This window comes from Miniopterus schreibersii, assembly GCF_964146895.1.
Source record: "Miniopterus schreibersii genome assembly, chromosome: 6".
In the NCBI taxonomy this organism is placed as follows: domain Eukaryota; kingdom Metazoa; phylum Chordata; class Mammalia; order Chiroptera; family Miniopteridae; genus Miniopterus; species Miniopterus schreibersii.
Genome location: NC_138107.1, coordinates 82,207,324 through 82,226,609, shown reverse-complemented (window position 1 = coordinate 82,226,609; position 19,286 = coordinate 82,207,324). Strand labels below are relative to the sequence as shown.

Below are 19,286 nucleotides of genomic sequence, written 5' to 3'. Positions count from 1 at the left end.
TCGCCAGGCTGCTGGGCCCTCCTCCAAGCTGATTCTCCATTCCCTTCGACTCTTTCAGTCAGTCCCTCTGTGTTCCACCAACTTTCCTCAAAGAACAGTCTCCCCCCCGCCTGCCCCAAGCTGGAAACGGGAAACAGGAGGTATGGGCTTGAGGTGGGCACCCTCAGCTTGGAAGGGCAGAAGGCAACGAAATAGAGGTGCCCAGGGGGAGAAGTGGGCAGTTTCAGGATCCAACAGCACGGAGATGTCGTGGAGACCTAGACAGTGGACAAGATGTCCAGGACAGCTTGTGGAGTGAAAATGAAGAGATATCAACAGGAGGAATTCAGTATTTGTTAAATGCTGCCTCAAAGACCAATTCTGCATAGATACAAGCTACAAGAGGCCTGAGCTGGAGACAGCCCAGAGCTGCCAGTTCAGGAAGAGATCATTCCCTTGCCATTAAGTCACCCACACTTTCAGAGAATCACCATGTGAGTCAGAAAGAGTAAGTTTAAGAGAAGAAAGCTCTCTGGAAACGTCACATGAAAGGAAGAAATCTAAAGGCTGACCAACTTCAGCCAATAAACTATCTTTTATTCACAGGCAAAGAAAATGGGCTTAAACTCTGAAATGTATGGAAACTAAGACCCAGAAAACTCGTTAAAACCTTAGACTTGAAGTTGCGTAATGTCTGTCTCTGGCTTTTTTTAAAAAAAAAAGAACCCTGGGAGGGGCTGCGCCCTGTAAAACAGCACTCACCTGGGAAAGAGTCCTGAGCAAGAAGGGCTGCGGGGAGACCCCTCCCTGTACTGATCCTGCTGATAAAACTGTAACCGCCTGCAGGGATTTTCTTCTTTTGGAGGAGGGAGGGAAAACAAAAATTTTCTAAACTTTAGTTAATTCAGACCAGATACCTGCTTGTTGAAAATGAAAATGACTATGAATCAAATGTTTGGCCATATTTCTGCTTCAGACAGAATTCCCAAAATAAAAACCAACCCAATAATGGAATAAATTTATAGCCCAAACTACAGTTATGTTTTATACAAAGATGCTCAAGACGCCAGAGTCTCCATCTACCTTGGGATGCCCAACGTGATGGGAAACTGACTGCAGTTATATAGACATTTCCCTGAGGCCGTGCTAGTGTACTGGGGGGAAAGCATTTAAAATGAAAAGAGCTTCACTTTATTACTACAATCACCAAATGGAGGAAAATATATGGAAGATCAAAAGAAAATATTCAACGCACCACTGGTTTTTGTCTTTCTCTCCCAACCCTCAAGGTGCCCCTTGGAGAATGACGGGTTAAGATGCACAGGTGCATGGCTGGAGGCCAAAAAGGAAAATATACATGCCTGCAAGCAGAGGGCCTCTCAGATCACAGGGCCCAGGGCCCTCTGCTTCCTAACTGCCTACATGTACAAAGCCGTCATATGCAGAGAAACATGGCCAGCAGCCGGAAACCAGTCTGCAGGCTAGTGTTGCGGTGCAGAGCATGGGCAATTCAAACTTGGGAACGAAGAAAAGGTCTGAGGAGGCAGAACTAGAACCAACAGAACTTTTTTTTGAAAACTATTTCAATTACAGTTCCCATCCAGTATTATTCTGTATTAGTTTCAGGTGTGCCGCATGCTGGTCAGACAATCAGATATTTACGTGATTGCCCCGGTGTTTCAAGTAACTGAACTTCTTGGTGGCCTGCATATTGGTAAGTAAGAGGAATGGCAGGAATGGGCCAGTGGCACCACCTGCAAGATAGTGAGGGCACCACTAGGACTCCCTTTTGTGGAGGAGTTGGGCAAAGGGGACAGGGAAATGCCCTTCTTGAGAGAACCTGTCCCACACATAGGTGTATCCGCGGCTCTGAAACTTGGTGACATGACCGAGTGCTAAAATCCCCACACACAACGCCTTGATCTCAGCTGGCACAGCAGCTGGGAGAGGACCTGAGGGGGGACCTGTGTGTCAAGAGGAAGGGAGTTCAACAAGGTACAGCAGGATGGATGATGGACGGCGGGTCAGGAGAGCCGCGCATACGGGGCAGGGACCCATCGGATGGGCCTGGCACTCAGCGACACCCAAATGAAGCAGAAAGACGCGTGGTGTCGGTTCTCACGTAGGTCTGCGACCTGCCGCCAAACCCCAAGCGTGCTCATGGCCTGGCGTCAGCCACCTCCGGGCCCTGACAGGGCGCAATGTGAGAGCAGCATCTGAAATAACTGGTGATCAATAAGGATGAATCATTTGCCATTTACTGCACAGCACATGCAGTAATATATCCCAGAATACCTAGAAAGGCAGCATGGACTGGCATTTTAGGTAATTTTCACTTTGTTGGCTCATTTTTAAAATGGGGATGATGCCACTTACCCCACAGAAGCCATGAGCTATTGGTAAGACAGAAAAAAGCATGTACGAGTCCCCCAAAAGTGCCCTGGTCCCTAATAGGTTCTCAAATCCATTTAGTGACTTGATAGTCATAAAGAGAAGAAACTCTATTTTTTATATTTCTATATGCACCTAATCCTTAAGATTTATGCATTTATTAATTCATTCTCTACAGGTTTCCACCTTGTGATCGACAGAAACACACAGTAAAACAACTGTGTGAGGAGCCCTGAGACACAGGCACAGAAACAAAATCAACACATCCATCCCATCCCATCCCATCCCTCACCATCCCATCCCTCACTCCTATCACGTTAATGCTGCCTGTGAGAATATCACAGGAAGTTACATTGAAGGAAGGAGTCAATAAGTGAGTATATTAAACTTTCTGTATATATATGCTAATTTTAAAAGTAAACAATTTTAGTCAATATTTATTATGAAAGAGGAATCAGTACCTTATGCCTAGATTGAGTTGCTTCTGCTTATATAGCCTAAAGCACTCTTAAAAGAAAAGCCCTACATTGATTGTTTTTTAGGTTGTACAAAGAAGCAACTTTCTTAAACATTTAGCTGAGTTGCAACCCCAGAATACAGTTATTTGCTTTAATCAGGCTCAAGGAAAAAAATACATCAGTGTCTCTCTCAGCTTCTTATCCGAAGCCGAAATAAGCCAGCTGGTCAGCTCATAGCAAAGGAATCATAAGCTTTGGGGATTTTTCCTTCTTCATGACCATAAAAAGCAACAAACGGGTGACATTTCCCTTTACTCTTACTTGCCAGAGGAAGAATTTGCAACTCCATTCAAGAAGGCTCTGTTTGGACCTTCCCCGATCTTTGTTCAAGTTCACACACAGTTACAATACCTCCAGTCTTCACTGCAGGAGCTGGAAAGGGTTTGAGGAGCACAATAATTTACAGCATTTAACTCCACAGTAGTCTAATTGTCTTTGGCCCCAGAAAATACGGTTAAGGGAAAGTTTGAAGGCATAATGTGGCGTGCACTGGGATGTTTAGCCCTAAGAACACTTAATTAAGTGCCACAGAAATTGAGTCTGTAAACAGTTATTAGACTTACTGCAGACTGAAAGCACAAACGAAACATGATGCAATTATCGGGATTATCTGAACAATGAAATTAATCCATAGTGTACTCTATCCCCCAAATTTTAACGATCCTTACAGTTGCCTGAATTTTCTATTTCTTTCTCTCACCCCTCCCCAAATGTATCACCCAGATTAGATGTAACCGAAAGACATAAAAATATGAGAGATTTCATTTCAGAGTGACGCGAGGCAGTTCTCAAATAATGTATATTTAGAAGCTGGGACATATTCCTTCTTTTTCCATTTTAACCACAGAGTAAGAGTCTTTCTATAAGTGGTTAAATTAAAATTAGGTATATAAAAAATACAATCACTTTTATATGAATGAAATGAAAGTCCAACCTCCTTGCTCCCCCCCAATAATAACAAATTTCCTTAATATCTCAGAATTATTCTCAGTCTCAGATGGAAAATAAAGTTAAGTTTGAAGTCCCCACCTGCATCCCAATAGATGCCATGTAGATTCCAATTACTTGTTGGTTTCTTCTCACCAATCCCAATAAATGGAGAAGTCCTACCCCAATATTCAGAACTCTCCACTGCACAACCACAAGATACCTCTCCAAGCTTCTCAATCACTATTGTCATTGTGCTCTCCTCTCTGGCCTGGCATTTCCTAAGTGTATTTGGGTAAAATGCAAACTATGTGCCCTTCTGGAGAGGCATAATTAATACCAACATTTTAAAGGTTCTGGAAAGTCCTGCAGTTAAAACTTTCCCTAGACTATTTTTCACTCAGTATCTCTCCCAATATAATGAGGCTCATTTTTTTATTATTTGAAATATTATTTTTTTGCTTTCTCTCAAGTATCTCATTCGTGAAAAATTCACCACAAATTCCATTCCCTCTGTCTTAGCTCAGGCTACTATGACAAACTGCCATGCCCTGGGTGACTTAGACAACATTTATGGGATTTCCAGGACTGATCTGGTTCCTGGTGAGAGCTCTCTTCCCGGTTTGCTGAAGGCCTTCTCTTGATTATAAGTTCTTTTGTGTCTTTCCTTATAAGGACACTAATCCCATGATGAGGGTCCACCCTCATGATCTAATCACCCCAAAGGCCCCATCCCCTAATACCATCACATCAACGGTTGGAGTTTCAACATACGAAATTTGGTGGGAACACAAACATTCGGCATATAGCACCCTCTGTGCCACCTTTCCTGGTACTCAGTGTGTGCCCTCTCTCTTGCCTTTGGGACCTGTCATGTTTGTGACCCTTGTTCAGCACTTAGCTACAGCTCATGGCAAATTATGGATTCCACAAGTCTGTAAAATCCACAATAAACTGAGCGCACTAAGGTCAAAGGTCACAAGGACCTCAGTGGGTACCCTGCAGTGCTTAACATTTGTCGGCAAAAAAAGGACTCCTAGTTTATTTAAAAGGAACTCTATATTTTTTCCTATTTACTCTTTAAATAATTTCTATTCCAAGACCGTGCAATTCAAAAAAACACTTATTGCCCAGCTGGCGTGGCTCAGCAGTTGAGCATCAACCTATCACATCTATAACTTTCTGGTCACCAATGTATAGCCCTAACTTTTCACTTCTGGTGTGGGGACTGCAGGCCCATCTGGAAACCTGTTACTTCGCAGTCCAGCCCTCCGAGAGGCTGAAAGTCAGTTCGGTCACCTAATCTGCCTAAGACTAAAGCACGCCGGGTAATGAGCAGGGTCCGGATCACAGCCACTGCTTGAGAAACTTGCTCTGACAAATGGAGTCCTTTCAACCCTGACCCACTTCCCTGAATACTTGAGCATTCCTTGCATTCCTCCCTGTCGTGGACGACTGTTTATCGGGCACGGTTCCAGAAGTCACTTGAAATCTCTTGTCACTGTTTCAATTCTAGATAGTATTGCAGGTCCTCTTTGGTCAGCACAGAATCTCCGTCACAGGGCAAAAGCCTTTGAACACTCAAAAGACCTTACTGTGTCTTTAATGGGGAGCAAAAAATAACCAAGGAAAACAGATTGTGTGCATCGCAAACAAAACCAAAGCAGCTCGAAAACTGCCATCAAAACTGGCGTTGGGCCCTGTTCCTTCCTGTGAACTCTTCTTTGTTTAAGTCTCGTACACTAGCTTTCATCAGGATTGCAGGAAAGAGCTCAGTGATCAGGACCGGTTTTAGTACACCTCAGTGGTGACAACTTTCACTGCTTTTCAGGAGCTTAATTCCTATAAAACAGAGCGGAGGAAGAACAAAATCTTCTGTTTAAATATTTACATTAACATTATAGGAGTTAGGAACTCATGTCTAAATATTGGTTAAACGTGTCATTTCTGAAGTAATTAAGAAAAATTCATCAGAGGCGGGCTAATTCTTAGCCATTTCCTGTAGATTCTAATCCTGCACCCCCTCCCCCAATTTATACAGTTGTGTACACCAACTGTAAATTTAAAGTAGATAGATCACATCTACCATTGAACTTTGCATAGCATTCAGTATGTTACTGCTGCGGGTCAGTGTTTTACACACATATCCAAGTGAGGAATAGTTTTGAACAGAAGTTTCTTAAGAGGCATTCTGCAAGAGTGTGTAAATTTACCGAAAAATTATCACACAGAATGGAAGTATTAAAAAAAAAGACTAAAAACCATCAAATCTGTCAACAATCTAATGCATTGCAACAGTACGTATTTTAGAGAGTAAGGAAAATTCTCAAGGGTGAAATAAAGCCCACCTTCAATCAGGTTGGTCAATATCAGGAGTGACGGTAGAAAAGTGATACTGCAGCAGACAAAACCCAGAGCCGGTAATGGCTCAATTCAATACGAAATCATGGGCTCCGGCACGAAGCAAAATAACAAACCATAAATCGTCCTCTGAACAACAGACCGAAGGGCAGAACTGGAGATGGAAAGAATCGCCAAGAAGAAAGATAAATACAGATAAACCTTCCCGAGCTACCTCGTTTCTTCGCCTACAAATGGAAGGAATGCAAGTCGACCTTCAGGTTCTCTCATTTTCAGGTGCACACGGGCGAGCTGGGGTACAATGGTCACTGTCACCGATGAAGCAGTGATCCAAAAGCTGTTCAATCCAGTGGTGTCCTTAATTAATATTCACCTTCGGGCCCACCTTCTCCACAGACAGCGCCAACCGCTCCCTCGGTGTCATCACCGTCTGTGATGCCGGACCTGCCGCTGCCCCCAGCCCCCCCCCAAGCCTGGACTGCCTCCGGCGCCCCTGGGCTCTGTTCTGACAGGCCCGTTAGAGAAATGGCACTGGCCGCATGGGTGCCCTGGCATCGCCTCCAGGGTCTGCAGCAAACCTCCTTTTCCAGAAGTCCTAAGTTGTTACTACCAAGGGTTTCTCTAACCCTTCTAAAGAGAAATCACTGATGACACGCTTGGTTACACGGCAACAGACAACTAAGGCGGACGTCACGAGGGGGGCGTTCTTGTCCGCAGTCCACCTGGGAATCTCAGTTCTTTCTGACAGCTCCCTGCCCCCAGGGCCACTGCCCCCGCTACTGACACCTGATGCACGCACCTACCGCACTGGGGAAATGTTTGCCCGCACAACCTCCCCCAAGTCACCCATTCCCGTCTCGCATCCCCCAGTCTCCCGCAGGTGTCCTCTCGGCCTTGTGTGCGAGGCTCTCCCCGGGCCCCTGGGCCACTCAGGTGGCACTGCTGCGTCTCTGCGCTGCTTCCCGTCGGGAGCCTGTGCGGCTCTTGCGATGACCGGCTGCAGCCCTGTGGCCGCCCTCTTCCCGGCCTCCCGTTACAACCACCAGCCCCGTAACATGTCACGTGCTTTCTGGCCTCCCGACTAATGGCCTTTTATTTGCCTGCAACACTTTCCGAAACGTTCTTCTTTCTATAGCAGTTACGTGGACAATTCACTGGGTGGACATGTACCAACTGAAGGCAATTTTTCTCTTGTTCCCCCAACTTATTTCAATCTTTGTTATTGACTCTTTCCTCTAGTGGGGCCCTATCAACTCACCTAGATTATGAGGTGCGAAAGGGTAACGCTACGTGGCCTTATTTCTTTACCTCCCAAAGCATCTAGGCCAGTGTCTTTCATATGGTAAGTGGTTAGGACACACTTAATTCACTATTTTTAACGCATAATGTTATTACTTACCGAGAAAAAAATTAAGTTTAAAAAATAACACCTGCTTCCCACTTTTTTACTTTTATGTATGTATAAACTTACCACAAGAGACCAGGCTAACACCTCAGATGTAGAATATGAAAGTATTTTAAACCATGGACTTGCTACTATAATTGTCTAGAATTTTAGCCACTCCCTTAATACTCTTAACTTAGTGTACAAAAACACAGCAGGAAAATTTTAAAAGTAAAATAAATCAATAAACAGGCTTACACATGTATGGAAACTCCAGTTTTAACAGGAGGACTATTTAGCCAATGGTACTGGAACGATAGGTAACTATATGGAAAATGAATTTAGATCTCTCCCTCTAGACATAAAATCTTTAAGTTTCTAATGGGTTAAAGAGCTAAATATATGAAAGGGAGAGCATTAGTTTTTTAGGACTGAGCGCTGGAGTTCTCTCTTTGTCTCCGCAGTTCCTAGCACAGTTCCTGAACACAGAAACTAGGAAAGGGGTGTTTACGGAATCAAGAGTGATAAGCGGTGGGGAAAGCCAGCCCCTACTCTGATCTGCAAGGCCTTGTTTAGGTTTGAAGATTCATCACAGATCTTTGGAGCAGCCAAAGGCCATAAAGTAAGGCCTACGTACCTAGCACAGAGGAAGTTGCAAATTAATCAATGAGGGAAAAGGTTTGAGAGGCAATCAGGTGGGAACGGAAACCGTGAACATTGACAAGTGGCCGCTCCTTGCTCAGGAAGGGTAATGGCTTTTGATTCGAGACCTATTCACCCCAAACAGCACATTCTTTTTAGAAAAGCCTCAGCTAACAGCACACTTGTTTTCCATACAGGAAAATAAAGGAATGACATTATGTCAGAGGAATATTTTCCTTTATTTTCTCCTCAAGATGTGAGAAGGGAAATACCTAACAAATCTTCCAGCTTCATCTGGAGCCCTCCCTCCTACCCACCCACACTAGCTGTCCCCTCCGCCTGGCCCGCCTGGCCCTGGGCCTCCAGCAGCCCCTACACCCTCCTACATCCCTTCTTAAGACAACGGTGCCACACCAGGCAAATCAGGGTACTGGAGAGCATTAAGGTTACAGAATCTCAGACCTACAATTGCCAAGCTTTCTGATTCAAGGCACCTAGAATGGGCCCAGGGGTGTCTTTCAAAGCTCCCCAGGTGATTCAGTCAACCAACCAAGTTTGGCAACTGGGAAAATATAATCTCTCAATACTCTGGCTGTTTGCAATGTCTGCGTATAACAAACAGAAGACTGGCCAATGAGTTGTAGTCACCTCCCCTTCTTAAATTGTGGCTTGTCTCATTTACTAATCAAACATAAAACTGACATTTTATTATAAATGGTTAAGGTTAAACAGAATGAAATTACAGGGTTTCTCCAAATTTTTTTTTTTAACATCATGGAGAAGCTGTAGGGAAGACAAAAACCTTTGAACTTGAATGAATACTTGTACTAAGAGAAGCAACAGTGTCTGGGAAACATCCTGTGAAAGATCCTGAAGCTTCCAGAGCTTTGAACACCTACGTTTTTCTGGGAAAACACATTTATTCCAGTTAACCGAGCCAGGCTATCATTTGTTAAGAGAATGAGAGCAGACAAAACCCAGGGGAAGTGGGTTTCTGTGGCCCCCAACCTCTGTTTCCAGCATTTCATGGATCAGAAGTATGAAGAAATTTCTGGCAACTAGATTTTAGATTGTTCCCAGAGGGGAAAATTTTAGATTGATAGCCTAAGAAGTAGGTCACTGTCTAAGCAAATAAAATTAAAGACAGTTTACTAATTTGGGAAGAAAAGGAAGTAAAGACCAGGCCCTCAGTCGCCTTTTTGCTCTGAACTTGCTTTCCTCCTACTTTGAGTAATTTTTTGGGGGGGAAGGGTCTTTAAAAATTAATTAACTGTAAAATAAACATAGCCTTTACTTAATGCTCTGAAAGCCAGTCCAGTTCATGATTGGATGGCCAATATACATGACAAGGCACTCGACCTCATCATTAAAAATGCACCAAGGAAATTCAGGGGCCAACGGAGGTGCAGAGCAGCCAGTATTAGAAAATCTGCCACCCAATGAGGCAAAGGCTCTGGAAAGTGGGTGTTGACCTACAGAGTAGGGATGCAAAGTGGAAGAATCTCTTTGGAAAGAGACTTAACAAGGCCTATCTAAATTTAAAGTGGATATAAATCCTCTGATCCAGCAATTCCACTTCAGAAATCTACCCTAAAGATACACTTGCGCCAGGCCGGGGTGGCTCAGTGGTTGAGAGTCGACCAATCAACCTGGAGGTCACGGTTCGATTCCCGGTCAGGGCACATGCCTGGGTTGCAGGCTACATCCCCAGTAGGGGGCGTGCAGGAGGCAGCCGATCAATGACTCTCTCTTGTCATTGATGTTTGTTTCTCTCTCTCCCTTCCTCTCTCTGAAATCAATAAAAACATATTTAAAAAAAAGGTACATTTGCACACATACAAAGGTATGTGAACCAGGATATTCCCTGTGTCAATTTAATATGGCAAAAGACTAGGAAAATATAAACATAAATACAGGGGATTGGTTAAATCATTATGGTACTTCAGCCCATAAAGGAGAAATTACGCATGTAGCCATTAATAAGGAATAGGGGTAGATCTGTACGTCCTGATATGAAAAGACATTCAAAATCTGAAGGAGCAGAATATATACATTATAATATGATCTTATTTGTTAAAGATGGAACTATTTTTATTTGTATCCTTGCCCATGCATAAAGTTTTGGACAGAATAAGCAAGAAACCACCAACGCTGACTTCAAGCAGTGAGTACTGGAGGGGTCAAAAAGAAAAGGTGACTTTCACGTTTCACCACACTCTACAAACTGAGGTTCTCAACCATGAACATTTTTAGAGAAATAAACATTAAACGAATCCTGTCAGGCGATGCCTTTAAAAAAATCATTTTGATAAAAGTAAACAAATACTCTTTATCATCTTGTAAAGGCTTCATGATTCAAAAATGTCAAATCTAGAGTCAGCTTTTAATAAGTAAACCCAATTATTCAGGATAAAAAATAAGACAGGTATGACTGAAATTATTAGACTATTAATATCTTCACACCAATCCTTTTATTAGATGTACTAATGAGTAGGACACAACAGGATGATCATAAGTACAAAACCCTACCCTTACCTTCGCTAATACGGTGCTAATTTGCAGGAAAATGGCCCAAAATCTAATCAGACAACTCAAATAATTATAATTATAGATTTTTCAAGAATTTATTGACAATATACTTACACATAGTGCTTCTCCATTCCAAACCCAGCTTTTTTTTTTTCTTTCATATTTTTTCATTGTCTTATTTTAAAATTAAACTTATTCTAAATTGTAAGACAACTAAGAACTGGGTTCAAGGATAGTTAGGGTTTTTTCATGAGCTAAAAGTTCTCAATTCATGAATGACTACGGCATAGAGAATTACAGAGGCCAAGGATAAGCACCATGCAGTTTGATTTCCTTTCTTTGGTGTTGTACAACACTGAATATGTGTTGAAAGCTGATGAAGCAAAAGGAAAAAACCCAATTCTATAGTACCTTTTAAAATAAGACATTTTATTAATTATCCTATAAGATTCCGAACTAGAATGTTCCTTATAATACCAGTTTAAAGCTATCCAGGAACAGCTTAGTTAACCCAAATGAATTCAAAAGGATGCCCATCTGAGGCCCGTGTCTCATAGAGGAACATATTTCAAGCGGAAATCTCCACTGATCTCATACATCTACCGGCCTAAAAGGCTGTAATAGATTCAAGGGAAGGCCCTGCCGTCCCCACAGGCTATCACTATCCTAAATGACAATCCTCACATCCATATCTCTAACTTTTAGGCTGTGTTCCAATCAGATAGAAGCAACTTTTATAATCTGGCAAAAACCCGTACGAATACAGGTAGCCACACACATAAAGATACCACTCCACTAACAAACATAATTCTTGCCTCATCATCTTAAATTCCAGCCCTTTCAGTGTAAAACTGGTGACATAATCCCATTAAGGCAATCTTCAGTCTCCATTCCCATCCTGTAAACAGTGGGCCAGTGAGAGAAAGCATACTACCTTAGGCTGGAAGAGGAATTGCGAAATGCATTTAGTCATCTCAAATGTCTGTTTTAATGTAATCAGATAATGGATTCTCCTATTTGAGTACATGTTTATGTTTTGGTGATTCAGCTCTTATATCAAAAGGACTGACAGGAGTCCCCAATCTTCCCACCTGCCAGAGACATTGGCCTCACTGTTGCAACTGACCACAGTTCCGTTTCTACCTCTGCAATCATTGATTAAGCAGAAAATACAGAAAGGCTGATTTAGAGGCTTGTGATTGTCCAGACTTAACCTGCAGCTTGGCTTCAGAATCAAGATCTGCCAGAGTCACGGAAGTAAATTTGTCATTTTTATCCAATGTACCCCACCCTACATCGCCTCCTGGTTTAAAAACACTCCTTGGAAGATGAATTTTTAAAACAAACAATTGAGGATTAATGAGTCTTTATTTTACCGCTTGTGTCTAATATTCTTGCCCCTGCAGTGACCAAAATAGTCAAGTCTCAAAATTAAACCTGGACAATAACTGCCATTTTCTCTGTGGTAGTGCATCTAAACGTTAGGCTTAGTAATCAAGTTTGGCCTGAGAGGAGTAATAACTTAATTAGTGTATCATCTTTTGATGTGTGAGCACTTACTCAGTGAGTAACTGGTAACTGAAATTAGCAGAAAAAAGGAAAGGAAATTGGACTGCTAAACAGGCAGTATGCATATGATACGAATATCATTTAGATGGGGGGGGAAAAGTCTGCTAACAGCCTTTAGTTAATCATCAGCATTCTACTGGTGCCAAGGGAATGATGTATTAATCTAAACCTGCCCAAATGTCCACAGACCCAAACAAGAAAGCTCAAGAAGTAATTCATAACTAACTCAATGCACTGAAGTGGTCTCATTTGAGCCACCTGCATACTTGTGGCTAATATATTTATCCATTTGAGATTAAAGACAATTCGATTTGCCTAGCATGCCACTCTTTCTACAGAAATAGGAACCAAAGTCCCCAAATCTGAATTTTTGCCAAAATATTTTAGATCTATTAATAACCAGACTGACTTGACTTAATCACTGTCTGATACATGAGATGGATCATGATGAGAAGTTCAAAGATTAAACTGTAGAAAAATTGGATGGGCTAGGGTATTTCCCAACTTGATAGTCTCCAATCAAAACCAGGGAGCCAGCACCATCCCTTCCTGAGAGCCTACTACGTGCCAGGCAGCATCCAACACCCGAGGGAACACTTGTTATAGACAACAGTCATGGTTCCTGCCCTTGTGGGACATTCAGAATAGCTAGAAAAACACTTCTCAGTCAAGTCACTAAGCTCACAAAACGTGGAAACTGCTAAGAAGGACCCATGGTGTTGTGAGAGCCTAGAATGGCAGACGGAATTACTCAGAGGTCAGGAGCTGGAGCTTAACAGGGTGACTGGGGGAGGCAAGCGTCCTGTGCTGAGTCATTCTTAATTCAGGTTCTTTTGAAAAGACTTAGGTCTTCAAACCCCGAGACATGAATTTTGCTAATTGAAACAAAAACTACGCATTTTCCAAGGATACATGTAAGTTATTGATTGCCTCCAAATGGACAACTGGGCAGAATGCCAAGAAGGCCAGTGATATTCTGGATGTCATTTAAGTCACTTTTTAAAGGACATGGCTTGACTGTTTCAAGAGGGTGGTGACCAGGAAAGAGGAGAACAAGATTCTGGAAGAAGGATCTAAAGAGAAGAGAATTAGAAAATGGAAGGGATATTTTTTGATGAACAAACGGGATTTTATTGGGAAGGGAATACCATGTTTCAGTGTGAACTGTTAATGAGAGAACCTGAGGAAGAGTGAAAGCCAAGGAAAAAATGAACCTGACAGCTTCAGCAATTACACATTAAAATTACTTTCATTACTGGACTCTACCTACTGGTTATGCAACCATTTGACAGTGGCTGGCATTATAAAGTGATGTACAGTGAGGATTAAGGTGTGACTCAGACCTCATGAGGACAGTACATTCTTTAGGCCCAAGGCTTAGGCACCTCTTAGAAAATCTGGGAACACCAGGCAGTCAGTTCTGCTTAGTACCTACAGCAGAAGGGACTGTGGGTTTTACAAGGAGTTGTAAGGGAAAGACTGAAGGTAATCTAGCTATTAGGAGCAGTCTCAGCCCAAACTAGACTGAAACAGCTAAAGAGGTCAAGGCAATGAGGCCATAGTCTGTGAAATTTACCTAGATTTCAGCTTGTTTTTTTCCCTATAAAAATATTTATTAAACATATTTACCTATGCATTAAACGTGTATTAAATATCTATAGCCTGAGAAACTCTTAAAGGTCCTCACGTAATCTGTATCCTCAAATTCGACACACGGGTTTTTGTTTTGCTTTTTAACATTAAGTACGCTTGTCCACACCTTCTGATACGGATATCACAAAACAGGTTGGGCGAAGCTTTGCTAATGAACGCAGAGGCTGGAAAACAGATCCAAAATCCAATGATGGAAACAAGTACCAACCTGGCTGCTATAGTGGCCAAGAATATATATTTCAGTTTTGAAGACTTAAGACCATAAAACGCCAATTTCCCAGCAGGTTCAGCACCGCCTCCATCGACTGGAGTACAGACCGCATCCTTGGAGAACTTCTGACTGCTCCTCCAGGATTTGTTTACGGCGTCGAGTCCACAGGCAACGAACGCCCCGGGCGCAAAGGAAGACGCAGCCTGGGCCGCGGAACCCGCCCGGGTCTCGGCCCGCGCGCGCTGCACCCGGTCTCTGCGCATCAGGAGGCGCTGCCCGCTCCGGCCGCAGCGCAGGAGGCTGGGTACCAAACCCAGGTCGCTGCGGGCGCGGCTCGCACAGGGGCGGCGCGCGGCGGGGGACCCACGGGTGGCCCGTTCGCGCGGCTGAACACGGGTCCTGGCCGAGCCGCTGACTTTCCGCACCTGCGGGAAGCGGCGCCGGGGGCTCAAGCCTCGGGGCGGGGGTGGGCTCTCCACGGGCTCCGCGCGCAGCCCAGGCCCCCGGGTGGGGTCGCTGCCACCGGAAGAGCCGGGAGAAAGGCGCGCTCGGCGGCGCGCGGGGCCGGGATTTTATGGCTGCGGATGGCGCAGCCGCCGGCCCCCGAGACCCGCCACAACGATGCGGGCCCCCCGCCGCGCCCGCTGCCGCTCGGCTCGCGCCCCGGCGCAAACAACCCTGAAAAGAGGGGCTCGTGCGCCCGCGTCTGCAGATGGGCTGGACGGGCCGGGAAGTTCTCGCGGGCAGAAATCAGGGGGATCCCCCCACCCCCGCCTCCCCGCGGCAGGTGGCCCGGCGCTCCCGTACCTTGGTGGAGGGGTCCGCCACCGCGACGGCAGGGTCCCCCGGAGCTCCGGGCGCCGCCTCCGCCGCGGGGCTGCCGCCGCTGGGCTCGGGCTCGGCCGGCGCCCCGCTCCCCGCCTCCGGCTGCTCGGGGCTGCGCTGCTCCGCGGAGCTCCCAGCGCCCATGGCTTCTCTGCGGCTCTCCCGCGCGCGGCCGCCGGGCTACGCCTTCTCCAAACCGCAGGGACGCGGGCCGAGCGAGGACCGTGCGCCCGCGAGGTCCCGAGAGCGCCTTCCTCTCCCGCTCCTGCTGCGAACGCGCCCGGACTGCGAATGAGGGAGCCGCGCTCGCGGCAAACTCCTTAAAAGAAAAAAAAAAAAAAAAAAAGAGCCACCTCTTGGCCGCCTCCTCCCCCTTGTTTTTCCCCCGCTTCATCACATGAGCGGCGCAGACACGCCTTGCGGCATCTCCCCCCGGGCTGCGGGGACCCGACGCGCAGGGCCGGCCCGGTCCCGCGCGCAGCCCCCAGGGCGCCTCCCGTTCCGAAACGGGGACCTGAGCTGGGGGATCAGGGGATCCTGACGGTGAGGGGACGGCAGGAAAGAGGGGAGGGCAGAGCGCCTCCGGGGGGATCGGATTCGCCGGGGTTTATTAAACGACGGGTACCCCGGGGCAGGGCTTCTGCCGCAGCCGGCGTGCACCTCGCCCGGGAGCGAACCCCAACCCCCGCTTGCTTCCCTTCAGACTGCGAGGGACTCGAAACGTCCGTTCCCGCCTCCCCGGGGCAGGAGGAAGGCGAGCGCTCCCGGGCGCCGCCGATGTCGGGCCATCTTAGGGCCCCGCACGTGGCCGGAGCGGGGCACCGAGGGGTTAACGCGCCCCGCGCGCTCCCACCATCCGGCGCAGTGATGTCAGGCGATGTCATCAGCAGCCCTGGCCGCGCTCCTTCCCTGGGGACTTGGGGAAACGAGCCGGGTTACTGGAAACGAGGGCCTGATGCCGGAGGGCCAGCGCCATGGGGACCGGGGTGGGACAGGCCTGTTCATTTGATCAGTCTTCCTCCGCAGATACAGGCTCCAAGTCATACCAGCCCAAGTGGCTTGCTTTTTCTTTCCCTCCTACTTTTGAATATAGTGTTTGCTATGTGACTCCAATAAATGTTTGAACTACGTGACATTGTCAGCTGGATTATTTGACACATAAGCATGAAGGTAGTGGGGCTGCAAGAAGAATTATCCCAGTTTTAACTGGCAGATGAAGTGCCTCAGTTTTCACAAACAGTTGGGATATTGACGTCAGGTGCCAGATAAACAGCCCACACCCAGAGTTAATACAATTTAGTAGAGTTGTTGTAAGCAGTCCCTCCGTATTGGAATAGCTTGTGCCTAATTAATTGTGTTAGCTGGAATAAAATGTTACTGAATTTATCATTTTTATTTGAAGGAGTACATAAAGACCACTTTCTCTGGAATTTTAGCCCTTAAGAAGCAGTATATTTGCCAAATGGTTGGTTTTCAGCATTTTTAAGCATTTCACCCATTTCAACTTATATTTTGACTATTTAGGAAACATACTCTGTTTCAGGAACTATTCAAAGCAATTTGCATATATAATCACATTTAATCCTTACAACAACTGCCCTATGACATAGGTCCTGTTATTCTCATTTTATCGAAGGAGTGGGGGACAGTAGGCTCAGAGAAATTAAATGGGCTGCTCGAGGTTTCTCAGCTGGCAGGTGGAACTTCTTAGGAGCCGTCCGCTCTGAATCACTACACATTTTCCTCTCTCCTAGGAAGCTTCCAGTGGGTGCTCTCTCCTCAGGATTGTTAGTGAAAAGTCACATTTAGACTTCAACTAGGACCTTAAGAGCTAAAAACAGTTAAAGCCTATTTGAGAATGATTAACTCAGCACATCTGAAAATGTATCCGTAAGTGGTACACATACTATCAGAATTTCTCATTCCCTGAGATTACATTTATTCTGTTCTTGGGAAATTCTTAACAAAGTTTTTCACATCTCCTGGCCTTTGTAGATTACAAGGTCAAAGATTTCAAGCCAACAGTATACAGCCCACATGCTGGGGAAGACATCACCAGTGTCCGATCTTTATTTGTCAGGCTGTGAAAATGCTTGTGTTCTTATTTTTTTATATATATATTTTTATTGGTTTCAGAGAGAGGAAAGGAGAGGGAGAGAGAGAGATAGAAACATCAATGATGAGAGAGTCATTGATTGAGGCCGCAACCCGGGCATGTGCTCTGACCGGGAATTGAACCCCGATCGCCTGGATCCTAGGTTGCCGCTCAACTGCCGAGCCACGCCCGGTCGGGCGTGTGTTCTTATTTTTTAAAGAAAAATTTTATTTTTTTAAATGTGCACATTCTAGTACTCCCTTTTCTGCCTGAAACAGCTCCATGATAAGAAGGGGTTAAGAATAACGGGCTTCTTTATAGATTCACATAAGCACACACTACCTTTGGTTTCTAGGCTGACCAGAGAATCTTTTCCATGGTACTTGCAGATGGGAGTTACTCTGTTATTTTTATTAAGAACCGTGGTTGTTATTTATTATCCCCAGCAATGAGATGTCCCAATCTTTGTGGATATTCTAGAAGTGCTTCAGAACATTATAAAGTTCCTTCCTTCCTTCCTTCCTTCCTTCCTTCCTTCCTTCCTTCCTTCCTTCCTTCCTTCCTTCCTTTCTCTTTCTTTCTTTCTTTCTTTCTTTCTCTTTCTTTCTTTCTTTCTTTCTTTCTTTCTTTCTTTCTTTCTTTCTTTCTTTCTTTCTCTCTCTCTCTCTCTCTCTCTCTCTCTCTCTCTCTCTCTCTCTCTCTCTCTCTCTCCTCCCTCCCTCCCTCCCTCCCTCCCTCCCTCCCTCTCTCTCTCTCTCTTTCTTTCTCTTTTCTTTCTACACATATTTACTAAGTGCCTTTTATGTGCCAAGCACATGCTTCCCACTCAAGGCTCTAAATCCAGTCACCAAGGTTTTCTTTTGCAGGGTTTTGGAGACTCCTTCAGAATCTCTGCATTAGAGTCAGTGATGGAGGGGAAGGCAAGCTGTTCTCTATTTTCCACTTCTCAGTCCAAGGCTGTCAGTTACCCTAATTTCTCAGCAGCCCTTTCTCCTCTAAACAGCAGGACGCAGGTGTCCCCACAATCTTCTCCCATGGGGCAATTGGTGGTAGAGTTGTTTCCCTGTGAGAGTTAATTTTCTCATAAAAACAGTTTGCAATGTCTCAAAAACAAATACATGTTTCCTGTATAGCAGGCTGAACATGTACGTTTTATGCCAACTTCTCCAGAAAGACAGGCTACACAAGATTCACCAATAAAATTTAGAGTCGTACCTGGACATCTTGTACATACACCAAAACATTTAAAAATATGTTTAAAATGAATTCATAAATGTGAAACATTTTACAACTGATTTAATACAACCCCTGGAAGAGCAATAATAATTACAATTATTAAAACAATTTAAGCCTGGCAAGGTGTGGCTCAGTGGTTGAGCATTGACCTAGGATCCAGGAGATCCTGGTTCCATTCCCAGTCAGGGCACATGTCTGGGTTTCAGGCTCAATCCCCAGTTGGGGGCGTGCAGGAAGCAACTGATCAATGATTCTCTCATTATTGATGAAGTTCAAAAGCCAACCACCTATAGATATATATTATATATGTAGGCAAATGCTATTCTAACTTTTAAGGAATTTATTGCTTTGGGGTTAACTAAAAAGCCAGCCATTTGTGTACCCATTTCATTTATCAAGATTTAAAAGGAAAAAAAAAAGATTTAAAAGGAGACTTGGGGTGGTGAACACATAATACAATATACAGGTTATGTATTATAGAATTGTACACTAATCTTAAAATAAAATATTGGCTGCTGACTCAAATCTAAGATTATAAACTGGGGGAGTTAACTCCCCCAGCTCATAATATTTATATATATATATTCATTACATGTATATATATTCATTATATCTTTCCAGCCACCATGAAAGCCTTTACAGAAAAATTTATTTACAGAGACCTAATTTGACATAACTGCTGCCTCTTTGTTCAAGATTATTTAAATATAAACAAACAAACAAATGAATGAGTGTAATTAAAATGTGTTTACCAATAAGTCAGTATCGCTTTGGCTCCTCATTTTTTTAGAGTCGGGCTGCTCTATACCACTTACGATTGGAACCAAGATATGGCAAATGAGTCCTGGCCAGTGTGGCTCAACTGGTTGGAGTACTGACCTATACACCAGAAGGTGGTGGGTTCCATCCCCAGTCTGGGTGCATATAGGAGGCAAATGATCAATGTTTCTCTCTCTCTTCCTTTCT

General features: G+C 44.6%; 1 protein-coding gene across 1 annotated transcript in view; it reads right to left on the bottom strand.

The window, feature by feature from the left end:
• The window catches only part of AKAP12 (A-kinase anchoring protein 12), a 72,942-nt gene extending 57,620 nt beyond the window's left edge, over window positions 1–15,322 (bottom strand). Inside the window, exon 1 of the mRNA XM_081141334.1 lies at window positions 14,972–15,322. Coding sequence (XP_080997460.1) covers window positions 14,972–15,133 — 162 coding nt within the window. The 5' untranslated portion in view covers window positions 15,134–15,322. The remainder of the gene's footprint in view (window positions 1–14,971) is intronic.
• Between the last annotated feature and the right edge of the window lie 3,964 nt (window positions 15,323–19,286).